Source organism: Hyperoodon ampullatus, assembly GCF_949752795.1.
Source record: "Hyperoodon ampullatus genome assembly, chromosome: 15".
Taxonomy (NCBI): Eukaryota; Metazoa; Chordata; class Mammalia; order Artiodactyla; family Ziphiidae; genus Hyperoodon; species Hyperoodon ampullatus.
The window spans coordinates 12,826,667-12,848,726 of NC_136928.1; the positions used below are offsets into that span (position 1 = coordinate 12,826,667).

Consider the following 22,060-nt stretch of genomic DNA (forward strand, 5'->3'; position numbering starts at 1 on the left):
TAAACTTTTAATTGTGAGTGCCGCTTCAAACCCTTTAAAGTTGTCTATGGTGCTGTGGTCAAATGTTGGTTTTGATCTGTGTTTGAGGATCGTAGCTTAAATGTGATGCCACAAAATCCATTTTTAATGTTGGTGTTTTCTTGGAGAGAGAACTGGCATCCACCTTAAATACCACATTATACAGTGAATTTTACTAGCTGTCAACTACTGTATGTAGAAATGTTTTGGAAGTAAAGGGGCATGGTTCCACCCACAGCTCAGCCACGTCTTTATAGTGATAAGCTGTACTGTAATAGGTTGTGTTAATTAAGAGCTAGGACTCAGGGGCTTCCCTGATGGCGCGGTGGTTGAGGGTCCGCCTGCCGGTGCAGGGGACGCGGGTTCGTGCCCCGGTCCGGGAGGATCCCGCATGCCGCGGAGCGGCTGGGCCCGTGAGCCATGGCCGCTGAGCCTGCGCGTCCGGAGCCTGTGCTCCGCAACGGGAGAGTCAGCAGCGGTGAGAGGCCTGCGTATCGCAAAAAAAAAAAAAAAAAAAAAAGAGCTAGGACTCATAAATTTGCTGCAAGTGTGGCTATCCCATGGCCAGAGTTCTTCATGCCTTGGTTTCCTGTGTTTGGACCCCAAATTGGAATTGATTGTAGTCATATGTTTAGGTGGACTGGGGTGTCAAAACTACTGGTGACATTTGACAGTTTATTAGGTCTTTTTGTGGATTGGTCAGCTGAAATGAGCAGTTCAACTTGTGATAAATTAGAAGTAATATGTGGTTTTTTGTGGGGTTTTTTTTTGTTTCATTCCAATATGCCAGTGGTCCTTGAGGTGTGCTTTTCAAATGAGTTTCCAACAGCTGAACAGAAATGACCTTAAATGTTGAGAAGTCGGGCAGTCATGGGACTATAAGGTACAACTTGTCTAAATACTTCATATGTGAAGTGTGGAAAAACTAGCATATAGTAGTAGGAAACATAGGATAGGTGTTGTGGGATGTAAGTGTTTGTCTCAACCCAGTGGTTTCCTTCAGTGGTAACCGTCTACTGGTCAGTCTCCAACTAAAATGTGGCGATAACTGTAATCACCTGAGAGTCAGATCTGGAATGACCTTTGATGTTATAATTACTTGTACACCTACAGTGTAATAGGATTGACACTCATCTAAGGATTAATGACTCTTCTGTAAACTTTTATGATATTTTATTCTGGTTTTAACTCCAGAAGCTGACCAGAGTGTGTTTGAATTCATACAGAAATAATGTTGATATTTGGAACCCATGTCGAACTTCTATGAAGAAAGGGCAACAATGATTGCAGCCGGGGATTTGCAGGAATTTGTTCCATTTGGTCGAGACCACTGCAAGCACCACCCTAATGCTTTGAACCTTCAGCTTCGCCAGCTGCAGCCAGCGTCGGAGTTATGGTCTTCTGATGGTGCTGCTGGCTTGGTGGGATCCCTTCAGGAGGTTACGATCCACGAGAAACAGAAGGTTCCATTAAGTTTCCCATTGTATTTTTGAAACATAGAATGTTGTGATCTACTTGTAATTTAAGGCTACCTGCAACTGAGAAATGAGAATAATGCTACTTCTAGGGTAGTGGTTAAGATTTGGTAATTTCAGTCAAGACTAAAATAATGACTTCATTGTATTATGCTGTCATAACTGTTTATTTAGACATATAACTCATGGTTTTATAGTAAGTACTATGATTATGGTCCATTCTAAACCTCTTTCTCTTCCCTCAGTATGTGGGGACCAGATTTCATGTTGTTTGATTATTAGATGGTAGAGTTAGAAATGGTCCCTGCTGCAAAAAGACTTACATGTTTCTTGAGGACAAAAAAAAAAGCCACATAAGTAGATAGAGTACTAGTTCTTAAATAGGAGAATGAGGTGTTAGCGTGTGTCAGAAAATCAGTCTTTCCCACCTTATTCCACTTTCATTCCATTTGGGATACCAAAATCTCAGGGAGAGGAAGTCTATGTAGTTAGAAATCTGAACCTTTCTCTCTCCCATTTATTTTGATGAGTGGGACAAGGGAAGGAAGGTGAATGTATATTTAGTTGTGAAGCAGGGAAATCTACCCTGTGAATAAACTCCCCCAGTGATTCCCACGTGCACCTTCCTGCCCCCTCTCCATCACTTCCCCATGCACCTAATGTACCATTTTACTTTCCCTAGCATGTTGGTTTCATTTTTGGATCTATAGATATGGTATAATTTTTGTTTGTTTATATTTTGGGCAAATAATAGAGTAGTATAATATAAAACATCCTGTAAGGTATATAATACACATATGCACACACCCCACTTTGTCAGTCAGTGGCACTAAGCTTCTAAGAATTGGGCTTAGATTGAGTCTTACTCCCCAGGCAAAGAGAGAGTAGGAGACTTGTCTCTGAATGATTATTTGATTTAATTAATAAATCCTGCTCCATACTTTGGAAAAAAGTGCTTGAACATGTCCTACATGTGTTAATTTTTAAGGAGAGCTGGCAGTTAAGGAAAGGCGTAAGTGAAATTGGAGAAGAAGTAGATTACGATGAGGAACTCTATGTGGCTGGAAATATGGTTATCTGGAGCAAAGGAAGTAAAAGCCAGGCATTGGCCGTTTATAAAGCGTTTACAGTTGACAGTCCTGTTCAACAGGTGAGTTGATTTGAATTTTAGCGTTTGATTGACTACTTAACACTTAAAAAACTTTTTGTCCTAAAATTTAACAGAAATAATAAAAACAGTGTAATGGTCCCAGCAGCTGGGTGTCCATTTAAAAACTTTCATTTGTTTTCTGTATCATCACTTTTTTTACACCATCCTTTGTCAATTTAATGATAGTCTTTAAACACTGTTCTTGAGTAATTCAATTTGTTATTCTCAATAAAATTTTCTAAGACATTGAGGGTACAAAGAATACTGTAACACATGATGATTATAATTGATTGCAGAGTATTCAATAAATAAAAATCTGGTTCCTAGTGATAATCAGGAAGAGAAAGAAAAAAACTAACTTGTTGCCACTGCAGTTGGCTATTACACCTAACTCTATTATAAAAATCAGTAATTAAAAGGAAGGAATTAAGCATTTGCCCTGCCTTTCTAGGAAGACGTGCAGTTCATCTCAAGTTAATGAAGGAACACCCTTATTTATGGACGAATGCCAGCTAATAAATATAGAAAGAAGGGTAGAGTTAAAAAAATCACCACTTTGTAACCTCCAATGTAATAATGGATTCAGAAAAGGATTGTTAATGGATATTAACACTCTTGGGTGAAAGGATATTATTACCATGGCACCAAGGTATTACCCTGTGAATTACTTGCTAAAATGGACTGGACATCAGGTGCTAGAAGAAAATTACATTATTTTTCCTCGGGTGGGATGATGGTTTTGTGGTTATATAGGAGTACATCTTTAGTTTTAGGAAATGCATGACGAAGTGATTAGGGGTAAAGTGTCATGATGTGTGCAATTTTCAAATAGCCCCCGCCCCCTGCAATTCCACATGTACTCAAATGCCCTTAAACAGGTACGGCAAAATTCAGGTGAGACAGATGTTCACTGTACTGTTTCATCTTTTCTTACTGAAAGTTTTCAGAATATCAAGTTGGAGGAGAAATGAAAACATTTATGTTGGTTGCATTAATTGTTACGCTACTGACAGGAGGTTTTTAGAAGCTTTTTACTCATGTGAAGTTCCCCATTTGTAGACACTGAAATCGTACCTCGATACTGCTTTTTTTTTTTTTTTCCATGAACTATTTCCTGATGAGTGTTGTACTCTTCTAACAATTTATTAGGAAGGGTCAACTGAATTATTCCCAAATTTGAGAACATGTGTGAAAGCATTTCCATCCAGGAGTGTCGAAGCCAGTGCTCTTTTTGCTGATAATTTCCCCCTCATGTAACATTGTGAATGTATTTAATACCACTGAAAAATGGTTAAGATGGTAAATTTTATGTTATGTATATTTTACCACAATTAAAAAGGCACATAAAAATGCCATTAAAAAATTTCAATAAGTGATTGTCAAGCATACCAGGTGAAGTTTAATGGCTTTTCCTAGTTTGTATATATATTTTTAAGATGGGCCCTTAAGAAAGGGAAATGTTTTTCTAAATATTCTTTCTGGCGAGTCAAAGAATGATAAGATTAGGTAAGTCTGGAGATTATAAAATAGCTTGGCAATTTTCAACTCTTCTGATTATCTTTAGCTTTGTATAGGATATAGGGTTTACGATAGGTTGAACCACTATTTGAATTCACTTTTGCTGCAACGCTTCTATCTAGTAGGTTTCTTGATTTTGTTTTCCCTTTTCTTTTTATTTGAAAGCATAGTTTATCTTTCCTTAAGATAGTTATCATTAATTAGTCTAATTTTATCTTATTTTTCTTTGTTCCCATGGTATATGTGTTGAGCTGATGAGGAGGGACCGTTATGTAGGTGACACTATTATTTAGATACCATTAGTTAATAGGTTATTATTTAGATGTAATTTTCTTAGGTAAGCATTTTGTTTTGATTTTAGGCATTGTGGTGTGACTTCATTATATCACAGGATAAGTCTGAAAAGGACTACAGTAAGTTTCTTTTTGAAATTTTATTTGATCTTATGATGATTCCAAATGTTTATCTCATTTTTTTCATTCAAAATAAGTAAGCCATTAATAATGGTGGATTAGCGCAAGCATTTTTATATTGTGCATTAAAGAATTTGTGCTGTTGGGAATTGCAATTTATTTATTTTTAAAACATTTATTTATTTATTTATTTATTTATGTCTGTGTTGGGTCTCCATTGTTGCATGCGGGCTTTCTCTAGTTGCGGTGAGCAGGGGCTATTCTTCGTTGCAGTGTGTAGGCTTCTCATTGCGGTGGCTTCTGTTGTTGCAGAGCACGGGCTCTAGACGCTTGGACCTCAGTAGTTGTGGCTCTCGGGCTCTAGAGCGTAGGCTCAGTAGTTGCGCTGCACAAGCTTAGTTGCTCCGCGGCATGTGAGATTGTCCCGGACCAGGGCTCGAACCCGTGTCCCCTGCATTAGCAGGCAGATTCTTAACCACTGTGCCCCCAGGGAAGTCCCGGGAATTGCAATTTATGATTATTGGGAATTTTTTTTTGAAAACAATGCATATATCTTGTTGTACTCTCTCTTTCCAGGTAGTGATGAAGTAGAAAAATGCATATGTATATTGCAAAACTCATGTATTAACATGCACAGCATAGAAGGAAAGGATTACATAGCTTCTTTACCTTTTCAGGTAAACTTGAGTGTTTCAGTGTTTTTGTGTTTTATTGGAGAATATTCTTGAATTATTTGGTTTCAGAAGTATTGCTACTCTCATGTCTTATAATCAAAAATGTTATTTTTACTGAAATAAAATTGTAGTGGCTTACCATTTCCATCCTTTGTCTTAAAAATAAATTATTTAGTGAAGTGAATTATGAAGTCTTTTCTGAGAGGTTTTTTTTCAGTTTAAGTGACATAGAAGAAATCATTTTGGTTTTATTCAAGCACTTGAGCAATATTAGTCTTTCTCCTGTTTCTCATTATCTTTTTCATGCTCTAATGCTGTTGTTACACTTTAATCACATTGTCATTTTGGTACTGATATTAGCTTCTGGCAGGAATTTCAGGTCGAACTTCTCTTCCTTAGATTTGACTTTGTCTTAGATTTACTTGTTAGAATTACTTTAAAAAATTATAGTTAATGATTGTTACTTTGCAAAACTCTTATTAAATTGGAAGAAAATCTAATGTTCTGTAATGTTTCGTAAAAACATGTTATAAAGAATAGTTTCTTTTACTTCTGTTTTTTTCCTCACCCTTTTACCCAATAGGTTGCAAATGTTTGGCCCACGAAGTATGGCTTGTTGTTCGAACGAAGCAGCTCTTCACATGAGGTTCCTCCAGGCCCACCCAGGTATGCAGGTCAGAATATGATTCCTTGGGCCTTTTTTGGTTGGTTCTAAGGTAAAATTGTTTCCCCAAAAGTTTGGGATGATGATAATTTCCATGCTGTCAGCACAGGTAGATGCCTTTTTCTCTCATTTCAGTGTTGTACCCTTACGAGTTCTACTTCTCACTTGGCTCTTAATTATATACAGCTTTTTTCCCCAAGTAGTAAAATTGAGCAAACACTTGGCTTAAAGATAACAAAACTCAATTCTTAACCCCGCCATTTTTTCCATCATGTTACTTTGGGCAAATCATTAGCTGTGGCTTTAGTTTCCTTATCTGTTACAGGAAGAATACTGTCATTTATTTCTTAGGATTTATGCAGTGATTTAACAAGCTAATGTATATAATCTCTGACAAAGGGCTTCTTATGTCTTAGGTGCGTAATAAATTATAGTGTGTTTACTTTGTCTCCCTAATCAGCTTTGAGCTCGTTGAAGGGCAGGAACATACAGTACCTGTCACTGTGGTGCAAGTAGTAGACACTGAGTTTTAAGAAAATTGCTTATAGATTTTAATCTCTCTCTGTGTTTAGATAGAAGGTCTGTTTTTTCCTTTTTTCAGTCACTCCTTAAGAAAATGCAGCCATTTTATTTACTTGAAGTGTTTCTTCTTTTTTTTTTTAAATACTCTCTTTTGTCAATAGGTCTAGAAGACTAAATTTCTTTCCTAGCTGTTAGAGACACACTGCCACTAAGAGAGGTTTTAAAAAAAAAAAGACTGCCTTATGCCCATGACTCTGTTTGTTCTGAAAGGTGTTGACTGCTGCTCACAGATACTCCCTGGGCTACACTGAGTTCCGTGTGTGTGTGTGTGTGTGTGTGTGCGTGCGTGCGTGAGCAAATTTACCCTGCATAAGAGGAAAGATTTCTAGGAATAAAATAGAAGATACTGTGAAAAACAGTAGGTCAAAAGTTTTTAGAGGGTTGCTTTTTGAGATGGTAGGTTTCTAGTTGTTAGTGTAATCTGCAGAAGACATTTCTTTGCAAGGAAAGTACAAAATTTGTGCACAGATGGAGTCATCTTGTGTTGGTGATTGTTTATTTGTTCTTTACTAGAGAACCTTTACCCACCATATTCAGCATGCTGCATCCACTAGATGAAATTACACCTCTTGTTTGTAAATCTGGAAGTAAGTGTATTTTTATAAATTCTTTTATGTATTCTCTCTTTTGAGTTTGGGGCTAGGGAGGAAATAAAGGAGCTTACGAAAATTAGATTTGTTTTATAAAAATAATTTAAGCATTTAAAAATAACTCTTATTATGAAAATAATTCATATTAATTAATTCATTGAATACCCTGGTATTAATTGTTTTAACAGCTATTCTTTTAGTAAAAATAGAGCCTATACATCAACCAGAAATACTGATATATTTTCTAACTTACCTGTAGATGACTCTGGACTTTGTTCCTTAGTAATTAGTAAGTAAATGAACAATACTTAGATAAACTAAAATCGTTTCCTTTTTTTAGAAAAAAGAAATGTAGGGCCTTAGACCTTTACTTTGGAAATTTTTAATATTTCATTTTCCCTGCTCATAATAACATGATTTGCTGAGACTCAGACTTTTAATAGTTCCTAGAGGTATTTCTAGATGCTTGTTTTAAAATTTTAAATGTGACCAAACATAGGCTATTATGAATAATGAGGACTTGAAGGCTAAAAAAAAATATTTATATTCTTTGACCAGCTTTACTTTAAGGACTTTATCCCAAGTATATATTCTGAAATACCACTGAGGTTTTTATCTTCTGTATCAGGGCTTGGCACACTACAGCCTGGGGGCTAAATCCAGTTTATTTTTCTAAGGCTTAAGAGCCAAGAGTGGTTTTTACCTTTTTAAAAGGTTGTAGAAAACAAAAATATTATGCTACAGAGTCAGTATGTCTGCAAAGCCTAAACTATTTACTCTTCGGCCTTTGACAGAAAAAGTTTATTGATAATTCTATATTATACTGTTAACAACTACAAACAACCTAAAAAAACATGTCAGAGTGTGTGATTGAATGGTATGCAGCCATTATTGATCATGTTTTTGAATAATATTTAATGACCTCAGGAATTGCTTATTCATAATGTTAAGTAAGGTACAAAACTAACTGCAATATCATCCTAATTTTGTAAGAACATAAAAAATATGTCTGTATAGGAAAAAAAAAACTCAGAGGAGTGCTCCCAAATATATTAGTAGAGGTTATTTTGAGTGGAATTATGGATGATTTTTATTTCTTTCTTTATAAAGTACTCCTTTTATAAAATAATTCTTTTAAAATTTTTCAATATTTTAACTGAGAGGGAAGCATTTCGGAGACCCTCAAATAAGGATATAGAAACCAGTTTATGGTGCTGTAGATGTAAAAGCTGGACTCACTAGGAAAAAACTTATTTTGCATGTGTACCCAGTAAAAGCAGAAACAGTAGTGTACTGTTCAACACTGTTTGAATAGTTATAGTAGAGAACAGATTTCTTAAAGAAGAAAAGAACCAGTAAGGAAGTCAAACTTGGTTGAATGGTTGAGTGCAATTTAAGAATAAGTCAGTTATTAAATGAGTCATGGACCTTTTACCTGTGGCTGATGAATTTAATGGTTTAGTCAGCACAAATCTTCAACATTTAGTTGCATGTCTGTGAAATCAAAACTCATAACGTTCTCATCTTTAATATATTTTAAAGGAATTGATGCCCAAAGTAAATTTATTAAAAATTGAGGGTTAATTACATAATATATTAATAGATTTTTGTGCCTTAATTGCCTTGATTTCTCTTTATCTTTAGGAATTGCAAGAAGTCACTTCATAAACAAAAGTCTTGTAAAAGTCCATTGTTCTATACCTGATCATTTCTTTTCTGTCTTTAAGGTCTTTTTGGTTCATCACGGGTACAGTATGTTGTAGATCATGCAATGAAAATTGTTTTTCTCAACACTGATCCCTCCGTTGTAATGACCTATGACACCGTTCAAGGTTTGCATTCTGTGTGGGCTCTCCGGAGAGTCAAAACAGAGGTAAGGGTAAAGGCAGATCACTTCTTAATAGAAAAGGACAGTTAATACTAAAAACTTTGCAGGTTTTTAGAAGAATCACTTGTGAAATAGGTTGAGTGCCTTAGGTAAAAAGATATATTATATCTTTAATAACTGGCAACTACCCTGCATTCTCACAAGGAAATTGCGCTTTTAATCTAATTATTTTCTGCCCCCTCCCCCTTTTCATTTTGACTTAAGGAAGAGAATGTTGTTTTAAAGTTCTCTGAACAGGGGGGCACCCCACAGAATGTGGCCACCAGCAGCTCGCTCACAGCACACCTCAGAAGCCTCTCCAGGGGAGACTCCCCCGTGGCTTCCCCCTTCCAGAACTACTCCTCCATCCACAGCCAGAGTCGCTCAACCTCCTCGCCCAGCCTACACTCCCGCTCACCTTCCATTTCCAACATGGCAGCTCTCAGGTGGGAATTAAGTGTGGAAGCATTTCCTTGCTTTAAACAAGACATCCCAAGAAAAAGATACCTTCTTTTAAAACTTTCTTTTGTGATTTGAAGGATTTAAAATTTCTGTTGACAGATCCTGAGTATCTTTTAGAGAAAGCAGCATTATTCCAGTTGTGCTATTTTTCCTAAGACTTCCAGGCCTACTGTGTTACTTTTTCACTGAGCCATATTTAGAAACTGCCAGTGCTTGTTGTAAGAGTGCCTCATTTTTACCACTAAGTGGCAGCAGTTTGGTGAATATTCATTACAGAAATTTTTTGGTACTCCTTTCTTTTGTCTTAATTTGCATTAGCTTTTCTTTTGTTTTTGTTAATATCTGTCTGGTGCAATAGGGACATAGTTTTGTTGGTGTGTATATGTTTGAATCTATAGGAACATAGTTTAAACTTTTTTGATTAATATTGATATAAATAATTGATTTTCTGAGGCAGAAAATGAACTGATTTTCAGTTAAAAAAAAGAATTCTAACAGGAATTCTAAATCTTTAGAATATAATAAAGCATGTTGACAAACCGTTTAAGTAGCTACTCCTTTTTAAAAAAATTGTATTTCTGACTGGGTTTATGGTATGAATACTCTCCGTACATAGAATTTGGAAAGCTTTATTAGAAAGTGTGTTACATCAGCCTGCGTTGTTAATTGTGGTGCACTCTTTTCTCTTTATTTTGCAGTCGTGCTCATTCTCCAGCCTTAGGAGTGCACTCTTTTTCAGGGGTGCAAAGGTTCAACCTTTCAAGCCATAATCAATCTCCAAAGAGACACAGTATTTCTCATTCTCCAAATAGTAATTCTAACGGCTCCTTTCTTGCACCAGAAACAGAGCCAATTGTTCCTGAACTTTGTATGGACCATTTATGGACAGAAACGATTACTAATATAAGGTTTGGAGTATATATTTTTATATTCAAAGAAAAATGATACTAAAAGTTTTAGAAAATACTTGGCATTTTGTGTAGAGCTTCCTTTGAGTATAAGCAGTTATTAATATTTCTAAAATACATAGAGATATGTATTAAAGGCTACCTCAGTTTCAGTAGAGGATGTTAGTGATATTAAGGTGAGCATAAAAATATTCTTTTGTCATTTGCTATTTCTTCCGTAACTTAGTAATCTCTCAGATTTGAGGTGTTTGATGTTTTAGGGAGAGACAACTAATTTCTGTAGATTAGGAAACTTGGGAATTTATAACATTTTTCTTAAGTTTTGTCTTTATGTTAGTTGAGTATCAGTTTTTCCGGGAAACACAACTCAGACCTCTGTTGCTTGTGACCTTCCTCCTTTTATGTTCTCTTTAATCATTCATTCAGTCAATGCCAGTGTGTGTGCCAGTGGCTATGGTTTATCAGCAAATAAGTTGCCGTCCCTGTCCTCAGAAAGAGACAGCTGGAGGATGGTGGCACTGCTCATCTGCTGGTAGGGCTTTGGAAAGATGACTAGGTATTTCCTGGGTGGGTAAGCGGGGCAGTACACAGTAGTTAGAGGAGATCAGAAGAAAAGTGCACAAGTGTGAATGTGTGGTTTGTTCAGGGAATTAAAAATACCCTCCATTTGTTTGTGCAGGAGGAGGGGAAGGGGCTGCGAAAGAGGAGGTGGAGAGAGATGGCCTTTTGGGCTGTTCTGTTTGATGAGAGCTGTAAGAAGGTGCTTTATATGTGGGTCATAAACTCAGGGGTCAGAGCAGTCACCTATCAGTGGTGATTGAGGCAAGACAGGTGGATTGGAGTTTACGGAGTGTGTAGAGGTTGGGTTCCAGGAGGGCCTGTGGATGGGCTTGCAGTTGCAGGGGTTCTGGTAACCCTCGAATCAAAGATAGTAATCATGGGTATGTGTGGTGTATAGGCCTTTTCTTTAGGAGAGGGTTTAACATTCATTAGATTCTCAGAGTCTGTGACCTCCGAATAGTTACAACCAGGCCGTGTAGAATCAGAAGAGGGCTAGTGACTAAAGTCTTGGAAACTTAAGATTTGGGAGTGGTGAAAAGAGATAAAGCCGCTGCAGAGAGACAGCGCAAGAGAGGTCAGGCGGGGGAAGCAGCAGGACGTGTCATGGAACACAAGAAGAGTGGCTTTTGAGAAGAAGGTGCCAATGTTGCCAGGTGCTGGTGAAGTGTGGCACTCTTAGGTGAGCTCAGAGAGGCAGTATCTGGATGGCAAGGTCACTGGTGACCTTGGCCAGAGCACCTGGGGGTGGGGGTCTAGGGTGGAGTGGAATGGGGTGGAAAAAGTAAATGGGGACCGAGGAGGTGAACATAGATATACAGACTGTCCAAGGAGTTTGCCTTTGAATGGGAATGAGGATACAAAACTAGCTGAGGGAATCTCAGGGTCAAGGGAGTTTTGTTTTTCCTGAACTATGTTAGAGAAAATTAGTCTTCATCTTTGCCCTTAAATACCTAAGTGTGTTTCTCTAAAAAGTAAGGACATTTTCTTACCTAACCATGCTACCATTTTTACACCCAGCCAAATTAACAGTAAGTCCTTTATATAATCTAATATTTAGTCCATCTTTGTATTTAAAGACTCATTTTAATATGAGAGAGTAGGCTATGAAAAGACTATATACCCAGAGCAGGGAAAGCACTGAAAATACAGCTGGCTCTACGACCTTAAGCTATCCACATCCAAGTAGAAAGACAAGCGCATGTTCTTAGGCTGGCCGGTCAGGGATGGGCAGTTGGAGGAAAGGAAAGATGTGAGTACAGTGTTGAAGGATGTTCTATTTTTATATATATAAAATAAAAATTCCTTATAAAAATTCCTTATATATAGAATAAAAATTCCCTGTATTTAAAAATCATTTGTCTTTAAATACCTTATTGCTAAGTTGGATATATTGCAGATCCTTAATGTACAGAGTTACAAAGAAATTTTTGAGAATAGAGAATTTTTGAGTATGGGTTAAAAAAAAAGGGATGAAGTGGAGCCTACTCAGAGAGAGGATAGATTGGAGAGGTCATGTTATCAAACGCCTGACCCCTTAGACCCTGTAAGAGGTCTAAGATCTCTTCAAGTTTGCATTACTTTAGCAGTAGGCAGCTTGCATGATGTGGAATTAAAAAGTCTGTTGGTAATGATTACATTTATTGTAATTTTTCCCCAAAAGAGCTGTGTAGTGGACTCAGAGTCAAAGAGCTGAAAGGAATCTTAGAGATCATAAAGTTCAATTCTTAGAAGTGCTTTTGTGTCTTCAAGCTTATTGCTTGGCCCAAGTAGTATTTCCTGTAGAATATTTTCAAAGACTTTTAATAATTACTATGGTAGATTTTTAAGCGAGTGCCAACAGTTTCTTTCTTAATGTATCTGTTACAGGGAGAAAAATTCACAGGCCTCAAAAGTCTTTATTACATCTGACCTATGTGGGCAGAAGTTCTTGTGCTTTTTAGTAGAGTCCCAGCTCCAGTTACGGTAAGTGCATTTATGTATCTCATTGATTTGGTATAAATAAACTTAGGACTATTTTTTCTTTTTCTCTCTCTCTCTCTTTTTTTTTTTTTGGCTTAAGTAGCTTTATTGAAATAATTTACATACCATAAAATTAACATGTTTTAAGTGTATAGTTTAATGATTTTTAGTAAATTTACAGTTATGCAGCATCACCACAATCCAGTTTTAAAAATTTCTATCACTTTAAAAAGATCTCTTGTGCTTGACTTGCATTCAGTCTCTGTTCCCATTCCCAACCTCAGGCAACCAGTATATAGGCTTTCTGCCTCTGCAGATTTGCCTTTTCTGGATATTTTATGTAAATAGAATCATACAATATATAGTTTTTTTGTGTCCACCTTCTTTCACTTAGCATGTTTCTTAGGGCCTACCATGTTGTAACATGTATAAATATTTTATTCCTCTTGCTGTGTAGTATTGTATAAATATACCACATTTTGTTTATCTAGTCATTAGTTGATGGGCATTTGGTTTGTTTCCACTTTTTTGACCATTGTGAATTATGGCACTATGAAAACTGGAGCCAAAGCCTTTGTGTGGACATACATGATTTCATGTAGATAGATAGGTAGATAACTAGGAGTGGATCAAATGATAAATTCATTGTAAACTTTTAAAGAAATTGCTAAATTTGTCTTCCAAATAAGCTGTACCATTTTACATTCCCACCAGTAATGTTTGAGTGTTCCAATTTCTTCATCCTTGACAAGATTTCTGATTTTAATTTTTGAATATTATTTTATTTATTTTTTTATACAGCAGGTTATTATTGGTCATCAATTTTTTACGCATCAGTGTATACATGTCAATCCCAATCACCCAGTTCATCACACGACCATCCCCACACCCTTGCGGCTTTCCCGCTTGGTGTCCATACATTTGTTCTCTACATCTGTGTCTCAAATTCTGCCCTGCAAACCGGTACATCTGTACCATTTTTCTAGGTTCCACATACATGCGTTAATATACAATATTTGTTTTTCTCTTTCTGACTTACTTCACTCTGTATGATAGTCTCTAGATCCATCCACGTCTCAACAAATGACCCAATTTCATTACTTTTTATGGCTGAGTAATAATTCCATTGTATATATGTACCACAACTTCTTTATTCATTTGTCTGTCCATGGGCATTTAGGTCACTTCCATGACCTGGCTATTGTAAATAGTGCTGCAATGAACACTGGGGGGCATGTGTCTTTTTGAATTATGGTTTTCTCTGGGTATATGCCCAGTAGTGGGATTGCTGGATCATATGGTAATTCTATTTTTAGTTTTTTAAGGAACCTCCATACTGTTCTCCATAGTGGCTGTATCAATTTACATTCCCACCAACAGTGCAAGAGGGTTCCCTTTCCTCCACACCCTCTCCAGCATTTGTTGTTTGTAGATTTTCTGATGATGCCCATTCTAACTGGTGTGAGGTGATACCTCATTGTAGTTTTGATTTGCATTTCTCTAATAATTAGTGATGTTGAGCAGCCTTTCATGTGCCTCTTGGCCATCTGTATGTCTTCTTTGGAGAAATGTCTATTTAGGTCTTCTGCCCATTTTTGGATTGGGTTGTTTGTTTCTTTAATATTGAGCTGCATGAGCTGTTTATATATTTTGAAGATTAATCCTTTGTCTGTTGATTTGTTTGCAAATATTTTCTCCCATTCTGGGGGTTGTCTTTTCATCTTGTTTATGGTTTTCTTTGCTGTGCAAAAGCTTTTAAGTTTCATTAGGTCCCATTTGTTTATTTTTGTTTTTATTTCCATTACTCTCGGAGGTGGATCAAAAAAGATCTTGCTGTGATTTATGTCAAAGAGTGTTCTTCCTATGTTTTCCTCTAAGAGTTTTATAGTGTCCAGTCTTACATTTAGGTCTTGAATCCATTTTGAGTTTATTTTTGTGTATGGTGTTAGGGAGTGTTCTAATTTCATTCTTTTACATGTAGCTGTCCAGTTTTCCCAGCACCACTTATTTAAGAGACTGTCTTTTCTCCATTGTATATCCTTGCCTCCTTTGTCATAAATTAGTTGACCGTAGGTGTGTGGGTTTATCTGTGGGCTTTCTATCTTGTTCCATTGATCTATGTTTCTGTTTTTGTGCCAGTACCATATTGTCTTGATTACTGTAGCTTTGTAGTATAGTCTGAAGTTAGGGAGTCTGATTTCTCCTGCTCTGTTTTTTTTCCCTCAAGACTGCTTTGGCTATTCGGGGTCTTTTGTGTCTCCATACAAATTTTAAGATTTTTTTGTTCTAGTTCTGTAAAAAATGCCATTGGTAATTTGATAGGGATTGCATTGAACCTGTAGATTGCTTTGGGTAGTTTAGTCATTTTCACAATATTGATCCTTCCAATCCAAGAACATGGTATATCTCTCCATCTGTTGGTATCATCTTTAATTTCATCAGTGTCTTATAGTTTTCTGCATACAGGTCTTTGGTCTCCCTAGGTAGGTTTATTCCTAGGTATTTTATTGTTTTTGTTGCAGTGGTAATGGGAGTGTTTCCTTACTTTCTCTTTCAGATTTTTCATCATCAGTGTATAGGAATGCAAGAGATTTCTGTGCATTAATTTTGTATCCTGCTACTTTACCAAATTCATTGATTAACTCTAGTAGTTTTCTAGTAGCATCTTCAGGATTCTTTATGTACAGTATCATGTCATCTGCAAACAGTGTCAGTTTTACTTGTTCTTTTCCAATTTGGATTCCTTTTATTTCTTTTTCTTCTCTGATTGCTGTTGCTAAAGCTTCCAAAACTATGTTGAATAATAGTGGTGAGAGTGGGCAACATTGTCTTGTTCCTGATCTTAGAGGAAATGTTTTCAGTTTTTCAGCATTGAGAATGATGTTTGCTGTGGGTTTGTCATATATGGCCTTTATTATGTTGAGGTAGGTTCCCTCTATGCCCACTTTCTGGAGAGTTTTTATCATAAGTAGGTGTTGAATTTTGTCAGAAGCTTTTTCTGCATCTATTGAGATGATCATATGGTTTTGATTCTTCAATTTGTTAATATGGTGTATCACATTGATTGATTTGCGTATATTGAAGAATCCTTGCATCCCTGGGATAAATCCCAGTTGATCATGGTGTATGATCCTTTTAATGTGTTGTTGGATTCTGTTTGCTAGTATCTTGTTGAGGATTTTTGCCTCTATATTCATCAGTGATATTGGTCTGTAATTTTCTTTTTTTGTAGTATCTTTGTCTGGTTTTGGTATCAGTGTGATGGTGGCCTCATAGAATGAGTTTGGTAGTGTTCCTTTCTCTGCAGTTTTTTGGAAGAGTTTGAGAAGGATCATGTTAGCTCTTCTCTAAGTGTTTGATAGAATCACCTGTGAAGCCATCTGGTCCTGGACTTTTGTTTGTTGGAAGATGTTTAATCACAGTTTCAATTTCATTACTTGTGATTGGTCTGTTCATATATTCTGTTTCTTCCTGTTTCAGTCTTGGAAAATTATATCTTTCTAAGAATTTGTCCATTTCTTCCAGGTTGTCCATTTTATTGGCGTAGAGTTGCTTGTAGTAGTCTCTTAGGATGCTTTGTATTTCTGCAGTGTCTGTTGTAACTTCTCCTTTTTCATTTCTAATTTTACTGATTTGAGTCTTCTCCCTCTTTTTCTTGATGAATCTGGCTAATGGTTTATCAATTATGTTTATCTTCTCCAAGAACCAGCTTTTAGTTTTATTGATGTTTGCTATTGTTTCCTTTGTTTCTATTTCATTTATTTCTGCTCTGATATTTATGATTTCTTTCCTTCTGCTAATTTTGGGTTTTGTTTGTTCTTTCTCTAGTTCCTTTAGGCGTAAGGTTAGATTGTTTATTTGAGATTTTTCTTGTTTCTTGAGGTTTGCATAGCTATAAACTTCCCTCTTAGAATTGCTTTTGCTGCATCCCATAGGTTTTGGATCATCGTGTTTTCATTGTCATTTGTCTCCAGTTATTTTTTTGATTTCCTCTTCGATTTCTTCAGTGATCTCTTGGTTATTTAGTAATGTGTTATTTATCCTCCATGTGTTTTTGTTTTTTACATTTTTTCCCTGTAATTCATTTCTAATCTCATAGCGTTGTGGTCAGAAAAGATGCTTGATATGATTTCAATTTTCTTAAATTTACTGAAGCTTGATTTGTGACCCAAGATGTGATGTATCCTGGAGAATGTTCTGTGTGCGCTTGAGAAGAAAATGTAATCTGCTGTTTTTGGATGGAATGTCCTATAAATATCAATTAAATCTATCTGGTCTGTTGTGTCATTTAAAGCTTCTGTTTCCTTACTTATTTTCATTTTGGTTGATTTGTCCATTGGTGTAAGTGAGGTGTTAAAGTCCCCCACTATTATTGTGTTACTGTCGATTTCCTCTTTTATAGCTGTTAGCAGATACCTTATGTATTGAGGTGCTCCTATGTTGGGTGCATATATATTTATAATTGTTATTATCTTCTTCTTGGATTGATCCCTTGATCATTATGTAGTGTCCTTCCTTGTCTCTTGTAACATTCTTTATTTTAAAGTCTGTTTTGGGACTTCCCTGGTGGTGCAGTGGTTGAGAGTCTGCCTGCCAATGCAGGGGACACGGGTTCGTGCCCCGGTCCAGGAAGATCCCACATGCCGTGGAGCGGCTGGGCCCGTGAGCCATGGCCACTGAGCCTGCGTGTCTGGAGCCTGTGCTCTGCAACGGGAGAGGCCACAACAGTGAGAGGCCCGTGTACTGCCAAAAAAATAAAAAAATAAAGTCTGTTTTATGTGATATGAGTATTGCTACTCCAGCTTTCTTTTAATTTCCATTTGCATGGAATATCTTTTTCCATCCCCTCACTTTCAGTCTGTATGTGTCCCTAGGTCTGAAGTGGGTCTCTTGTAGACAGCATATATATGGATCTTGTTTTTGTATCCATTCAGCAAGCCTGTGTCTTTTGGTTGGAGCATTTAATCCATTCACGTTTAAGGTAATTATCGATATGTATGTTTCTATGACCATTTTCTTAATTGTTTTGGGTTTGTTTTTGTAGGTCCTTTTCTTCTCTTGTGTTTCCCCCTTAGAGAAGTTCCTTTAGCATTTGTTGTAGAGCTGGTTTGGTGGTGCTGAATTCTCTTAGCTTTTGCTTGTTGGTAAAGCTTTTGATTTCTCCATCAAATCTGAATGAGATCCTTGCTGGGTAGAGTAGTCTTGGTTGCAGGTTCTTCCCTTTCATCACTTTCACTGTATTATGCCACTCCCTTCTGGCTTGTATAGTTTCTGCTGAGAGATCAGCTGTTAACCTTATGGGAGTTCCCTTGTGCGTTATTTGTCGTTTTTCCCTTGCCACTTTCAATAATTTTTCTTTACCTTTTATTTTTGCCAATTTGATTACTGTGTGTGTTGGTGTGTTTCTCCTTGGGTTTATCCTGTATGGGACTCACTGCGCTTCCTGGACTTGGGTGGCTATTTCCTTCCCCATGTTAGGGAAGTTTTCGACTATAATCTCTTCAAATATTTTCTCTGGTCCTTTCTCTCTCTCTTCTCCTTCTCTGACCCCTATAATGTGAATGTTGTTGCGTTTAATGTCCCAGAGGTCTCTTAGGTTGTCTTCATTTCTTTTCATTCTTTTTTCTTTAGTCTGTTCCACAGCAGTGAATTCCACCATTCCGTCTTCCAGGTCACTTACCCGTTCTTCTGCCTCAGTTATTCTGCTATTGATTCCTTCTAGTGTAGTTTTCAGTTATTGTATTGTTCATCTGTTTGTTTGTTCTTTAATTCTTCCAGGTCTTTGTTAAACATTTCTTGCATCTTCTAGATCTTTGCCTCCATTCTGTTTCTGAGGTCCTGGATCATTTTCACTATCATCATTCTGAATTCTTTTTTTTGGGAAGGTTGCCTATCTCCACTGCATTTAGTTGTTTTTCTGGGGTTTTATCTTGTTCCTTCATCTGGTACATAGTCCTCTGCCTTTTCATTTTGTCTGTCTTTCTGTGAATGTGGTTTTTGTTCCACAGCCTGCAGGATTGTAGTTCTTTTTGCTTCTGCTGTCTGCCCTCTGGTGGATGAGGCTATCTAAGAGGCTTGTGTAAGTTTCCTGACTGGGAGTGACTGGTGGTGGGTAGAGCTGACTGTTGCTCTGGTGGGCAGAGCTCAGTAAAACTTTAATTCACTGGACTGCTGATGGGTGGGCCTGGGTTCTCTCCCTGTTGGTTGTTTGGCCTGAGGCAACCCAACACTGGAGCCTACCTACGCTCTTTGGTGGGGCTAATGACAGACTCTGGGAGGGCTCATGCCAAGGAGTACTTCCCAGAACTTCTGCCGCCAGTGTCCTTGTCCCCACGGTGAGCTCCAGCCACCCCCTGCGTCTGCAGGAGACTCTCCAACGCTAGCAGGTAGGTCTGGTTCAGTCTCCCCTGGGGTCACTGCTCCTTCCCCTGGTTCCCGATGTGCACACTACTTTGTGTGTGCCCTCCAAGAGTGGAGTCTCTGTTTCCCCCAGTCCTGTCCAAGTCCTGAAATCAAATCCCACTAGGCTTCAAAGTTCGATTCTCTAGGAACTCCACCTCCCGTTGCCAGACCCCCAGGTTGGGAAGCCTGACGTGGGGCTCAGAACCTTCACTCCAGTGGGTGAACTTCTGTGGTATAAGTGTTCTCCTGTTTGTGAGTCACCCACCCAGCAGTTACGGGATTTGATTTTACTGATTGCGCCCCTCCTACCCTCTCACTGTGGCTTCTCCTTTGTCTTTGGATGTGGGGTATCTTTTTGGTGAGTTCCAGTGTCTTCCTGTTGATGACTGTCCAGCAGCTATTTGTGATTCTGGTTTTCTCACAAGAGGGAGTGAGAGCACGTCCTTCTACTCCGCCATCTTGGTTCCTTCTGACAAGATTTGATATTGTCATTTTCTTTGATTATAGCCTTTCTGGTGGGTGTGGAGTGTTTTTTTAAAATTCTATTTATTTATTTATTGGCTGCATTGGGTGTTCGTTGCTGCATGTGGGCTTTCTGTAGTTGTGGCGAGTGGGGGGGGCTACTCTTCTTGCGGTGCGCGGACTTCTCATTGTGGTGGCTTCTCTTGTTGCAGGGCACAGGCTCTAGACACGTGGTTTTCAGTAGTTGTGGCACGCGGGCTGTAGAGTGCAGACTCAGCTGTTGTGGCGCACGGGCTTAGTTGCTTCGGGGCATGTGGGATCTTCCTGGACTAGGGATTGAACCTGTGTCCCCTGCATTGGCAGGCGGATTCTTAACCACTGTGCCACCAGGGAAGCTCCTGAAGTGCTTTTAATTTGCATTTCCCTAATGACTTATGATGTTGAGCATCTTCTCGTGCTTATTAGCCATTCATTTATCTTCTTAGGTAAAATGTGTATTTATATATTTACCAATTTATTGACCTTTAATTTTGAAATTATTATAGATCACAGGATGTTGTAAAGTAGTAGAGGTCCTGTGTAGCCTGCACTTTTTCCCCCAGAGGTAACATCTTACATATCTATCTATAGTGCATTGTTAAAACAAGGAAATTGACATCAGTACAGTCAATGGGCCTCATTCAAACTTCTTCAGTTTTACGTGTACTCATTTGTGTGTGTATATGATTCCATGAAATTTTATCACGTGTAGATTTGTGCAAACATCCCAGTCAAGATTCAGAACTTCTTTATCACCTCACAGATCTCCCTCATGCTACCCACTTTAGAGTCACATACACCACACCCATCTACCACAGTCCCCAATCCCTGGCAACCACTAATCTGTTCTCCATCTCTATAATTTTGTCATCTGAAAATGTTTTATAAATGGAATCATACAGTAAGTAACCTTTGAAATTGGCTTTTTACAGTTAGTATAATACCCTTGAGATCAGTACAGGTTGTTGCATATATCAATAGTGTATTTCTTTTTTAATTTGAATATTTAGATGTGTAAAGTTTCAAGAGAGTAATGATAAAACCCAGCTCATCTTTGGCTCCGTCACCAACATACAGGCAAAGGATGCAGCTCCAGTGGAGGTAAATGCAGGCACATTTCTTGAGAAGTTGAAAGTCGTTGTGCTTTATAATTTGCACAGATCGGAAAATAAAAGTTTTGCCTTTTTTTTTTTTTTTTTTAGAAGATAGACACTATGCTGGTCCTGGAAGGCAGTGGAAACCTGGTGCTGTACACAGGAGTGGTTCGGGTAAGTAATAAATAGCATTTCATGCTTTTAGTAGGACTACTTCCTTAATTATTATTTTTTAATGTTACTTTAGTTTGATATTTAAAATTTGTTACCTCCTGTCTACAGAATTTGGCAGAAGATTCTTGTAAGAGTTGACAGTGAAGCCTTCAATTTAGGTTGGGCCTTATTTGAAGGTCTAGGATCACTGTCATTAGATGGATTGGCACTATGAAAACAGGGCAGTTGGGGAAACTTTAATGAATATAGATGATTTAAAAAAAAAGAAGAAAGTTAATTGACGTTTTATAAAGAATATAGTTTTGAAATTGATGTATGGGTAGCTTTCTTAAGTCTCAAAGTTTTAGTAAAGTTTCATTGTATTAAATGTATAATATATATGTTGTCTGTGTCTTTTTAAACAGTTGTGAACTTTACATACAGAATAATGTAAATTTTACAAATTTAAATTATGAAATTTAAATACACACAGTTTGAAGGATAATGAAGAGAACATTCATATAAGCACTACCCAGGTTAAGAAATAGGATGTTGCCATATATTTACAGTCTCTTGGATTTTGTTTCCTCACTGTATCCTCATCCCCCAGAGATCCTTACTTGGAATAAATCAGTCCCTTGTCTTTATTACTAGCTTTTGCAGTTATGTATGTATCACTGACGAGTAAATTGTTTAGTTTTCCTTGTTTTTGGATTTTCATATAAAGGAAACATACCACATACTCTTCTCTGACTTATTTTGCTCAACATTATATTATTTTTAGATTTATTTGTGTTGACGTGTAGCTGTTGTTGACTCATGCACTGTTACCTAGTTTTCCATTGTGTGATTATACCAGAACTTTACCAGCCACTAGGGTTGTTTTGCTGTTTCCTCTAATAAACAATGCTTAAAAAGTTTTTAAAAAATATATATCTCCTAGCCTTTAGAATATATGCATATTCAACTTAGCCGCATGGTGCCACATGGTTTTCCAAAGTGTAGGTTGCATCAAGGTCGCAAGGTTGTACTCCGTGCCTCCAACAGTGTATGAGAGCTCTCGAAGTTT

The 22,060-nt window shown here is 37.4% G+C and overlaps 1 protein-coding gene across 1 annotated transcript in view; it reads left to right on the forward strand.

Annotated features, from left to right (window-relative positions):
• Nucleotides 1–1,268: 1,268 nt before the first annotated feature.
• The window catches only part of ANAPC1 (anaphase promoting complex subunit 1), a gene marked incomplete at its 5' end in the record, with an annotated part of 93,404 nt that continues 72,612 nt past the window's right edge, over nt 1,269–22,060 (forward strand). The window contains 12 exons of the mRNA XM_079720898.1: nt 1,269–1,481; nt 2,482–2,643; nt 4,523–4,574; nt 5,151–5,251; nt 5,832–5,914; nt 7,008–7,081; nt 8,812–8,957; nt 9,177–9,397; nt 10,112–10,321; nt 12,749–12,844; nt 20,755–20,845; nt 20,947–21,012. Coding sequence (XP_079577024.1) covers nt 1,269–1,481; nt 2,482–2,643; nt 4,523–4,574; nt 5,151–5,251; nt 5,832–5,914; nt 7,008–7,081; nt 8,812–8,957; nt 9,177–9,397; nt 10,112–10,321; nt 12,749–12,844; nt 20,755–20,845; nt 20,947–21,012 — 1,515 coding nt within the window. The remainder of the gene's footprint in view (nt 1,482–2,481; nt 2,644–4,522; nt 4,575–5,150; nt 5,252–5,831; nt 5,915–7,007; nt 7,082–8,811; nt 8,958–9,176; nt 9,398–10,111; nt 10,322–12,748; nt 12,845–20,754; nt 20,846–20,946; nt 21,013–22,060) is intronic.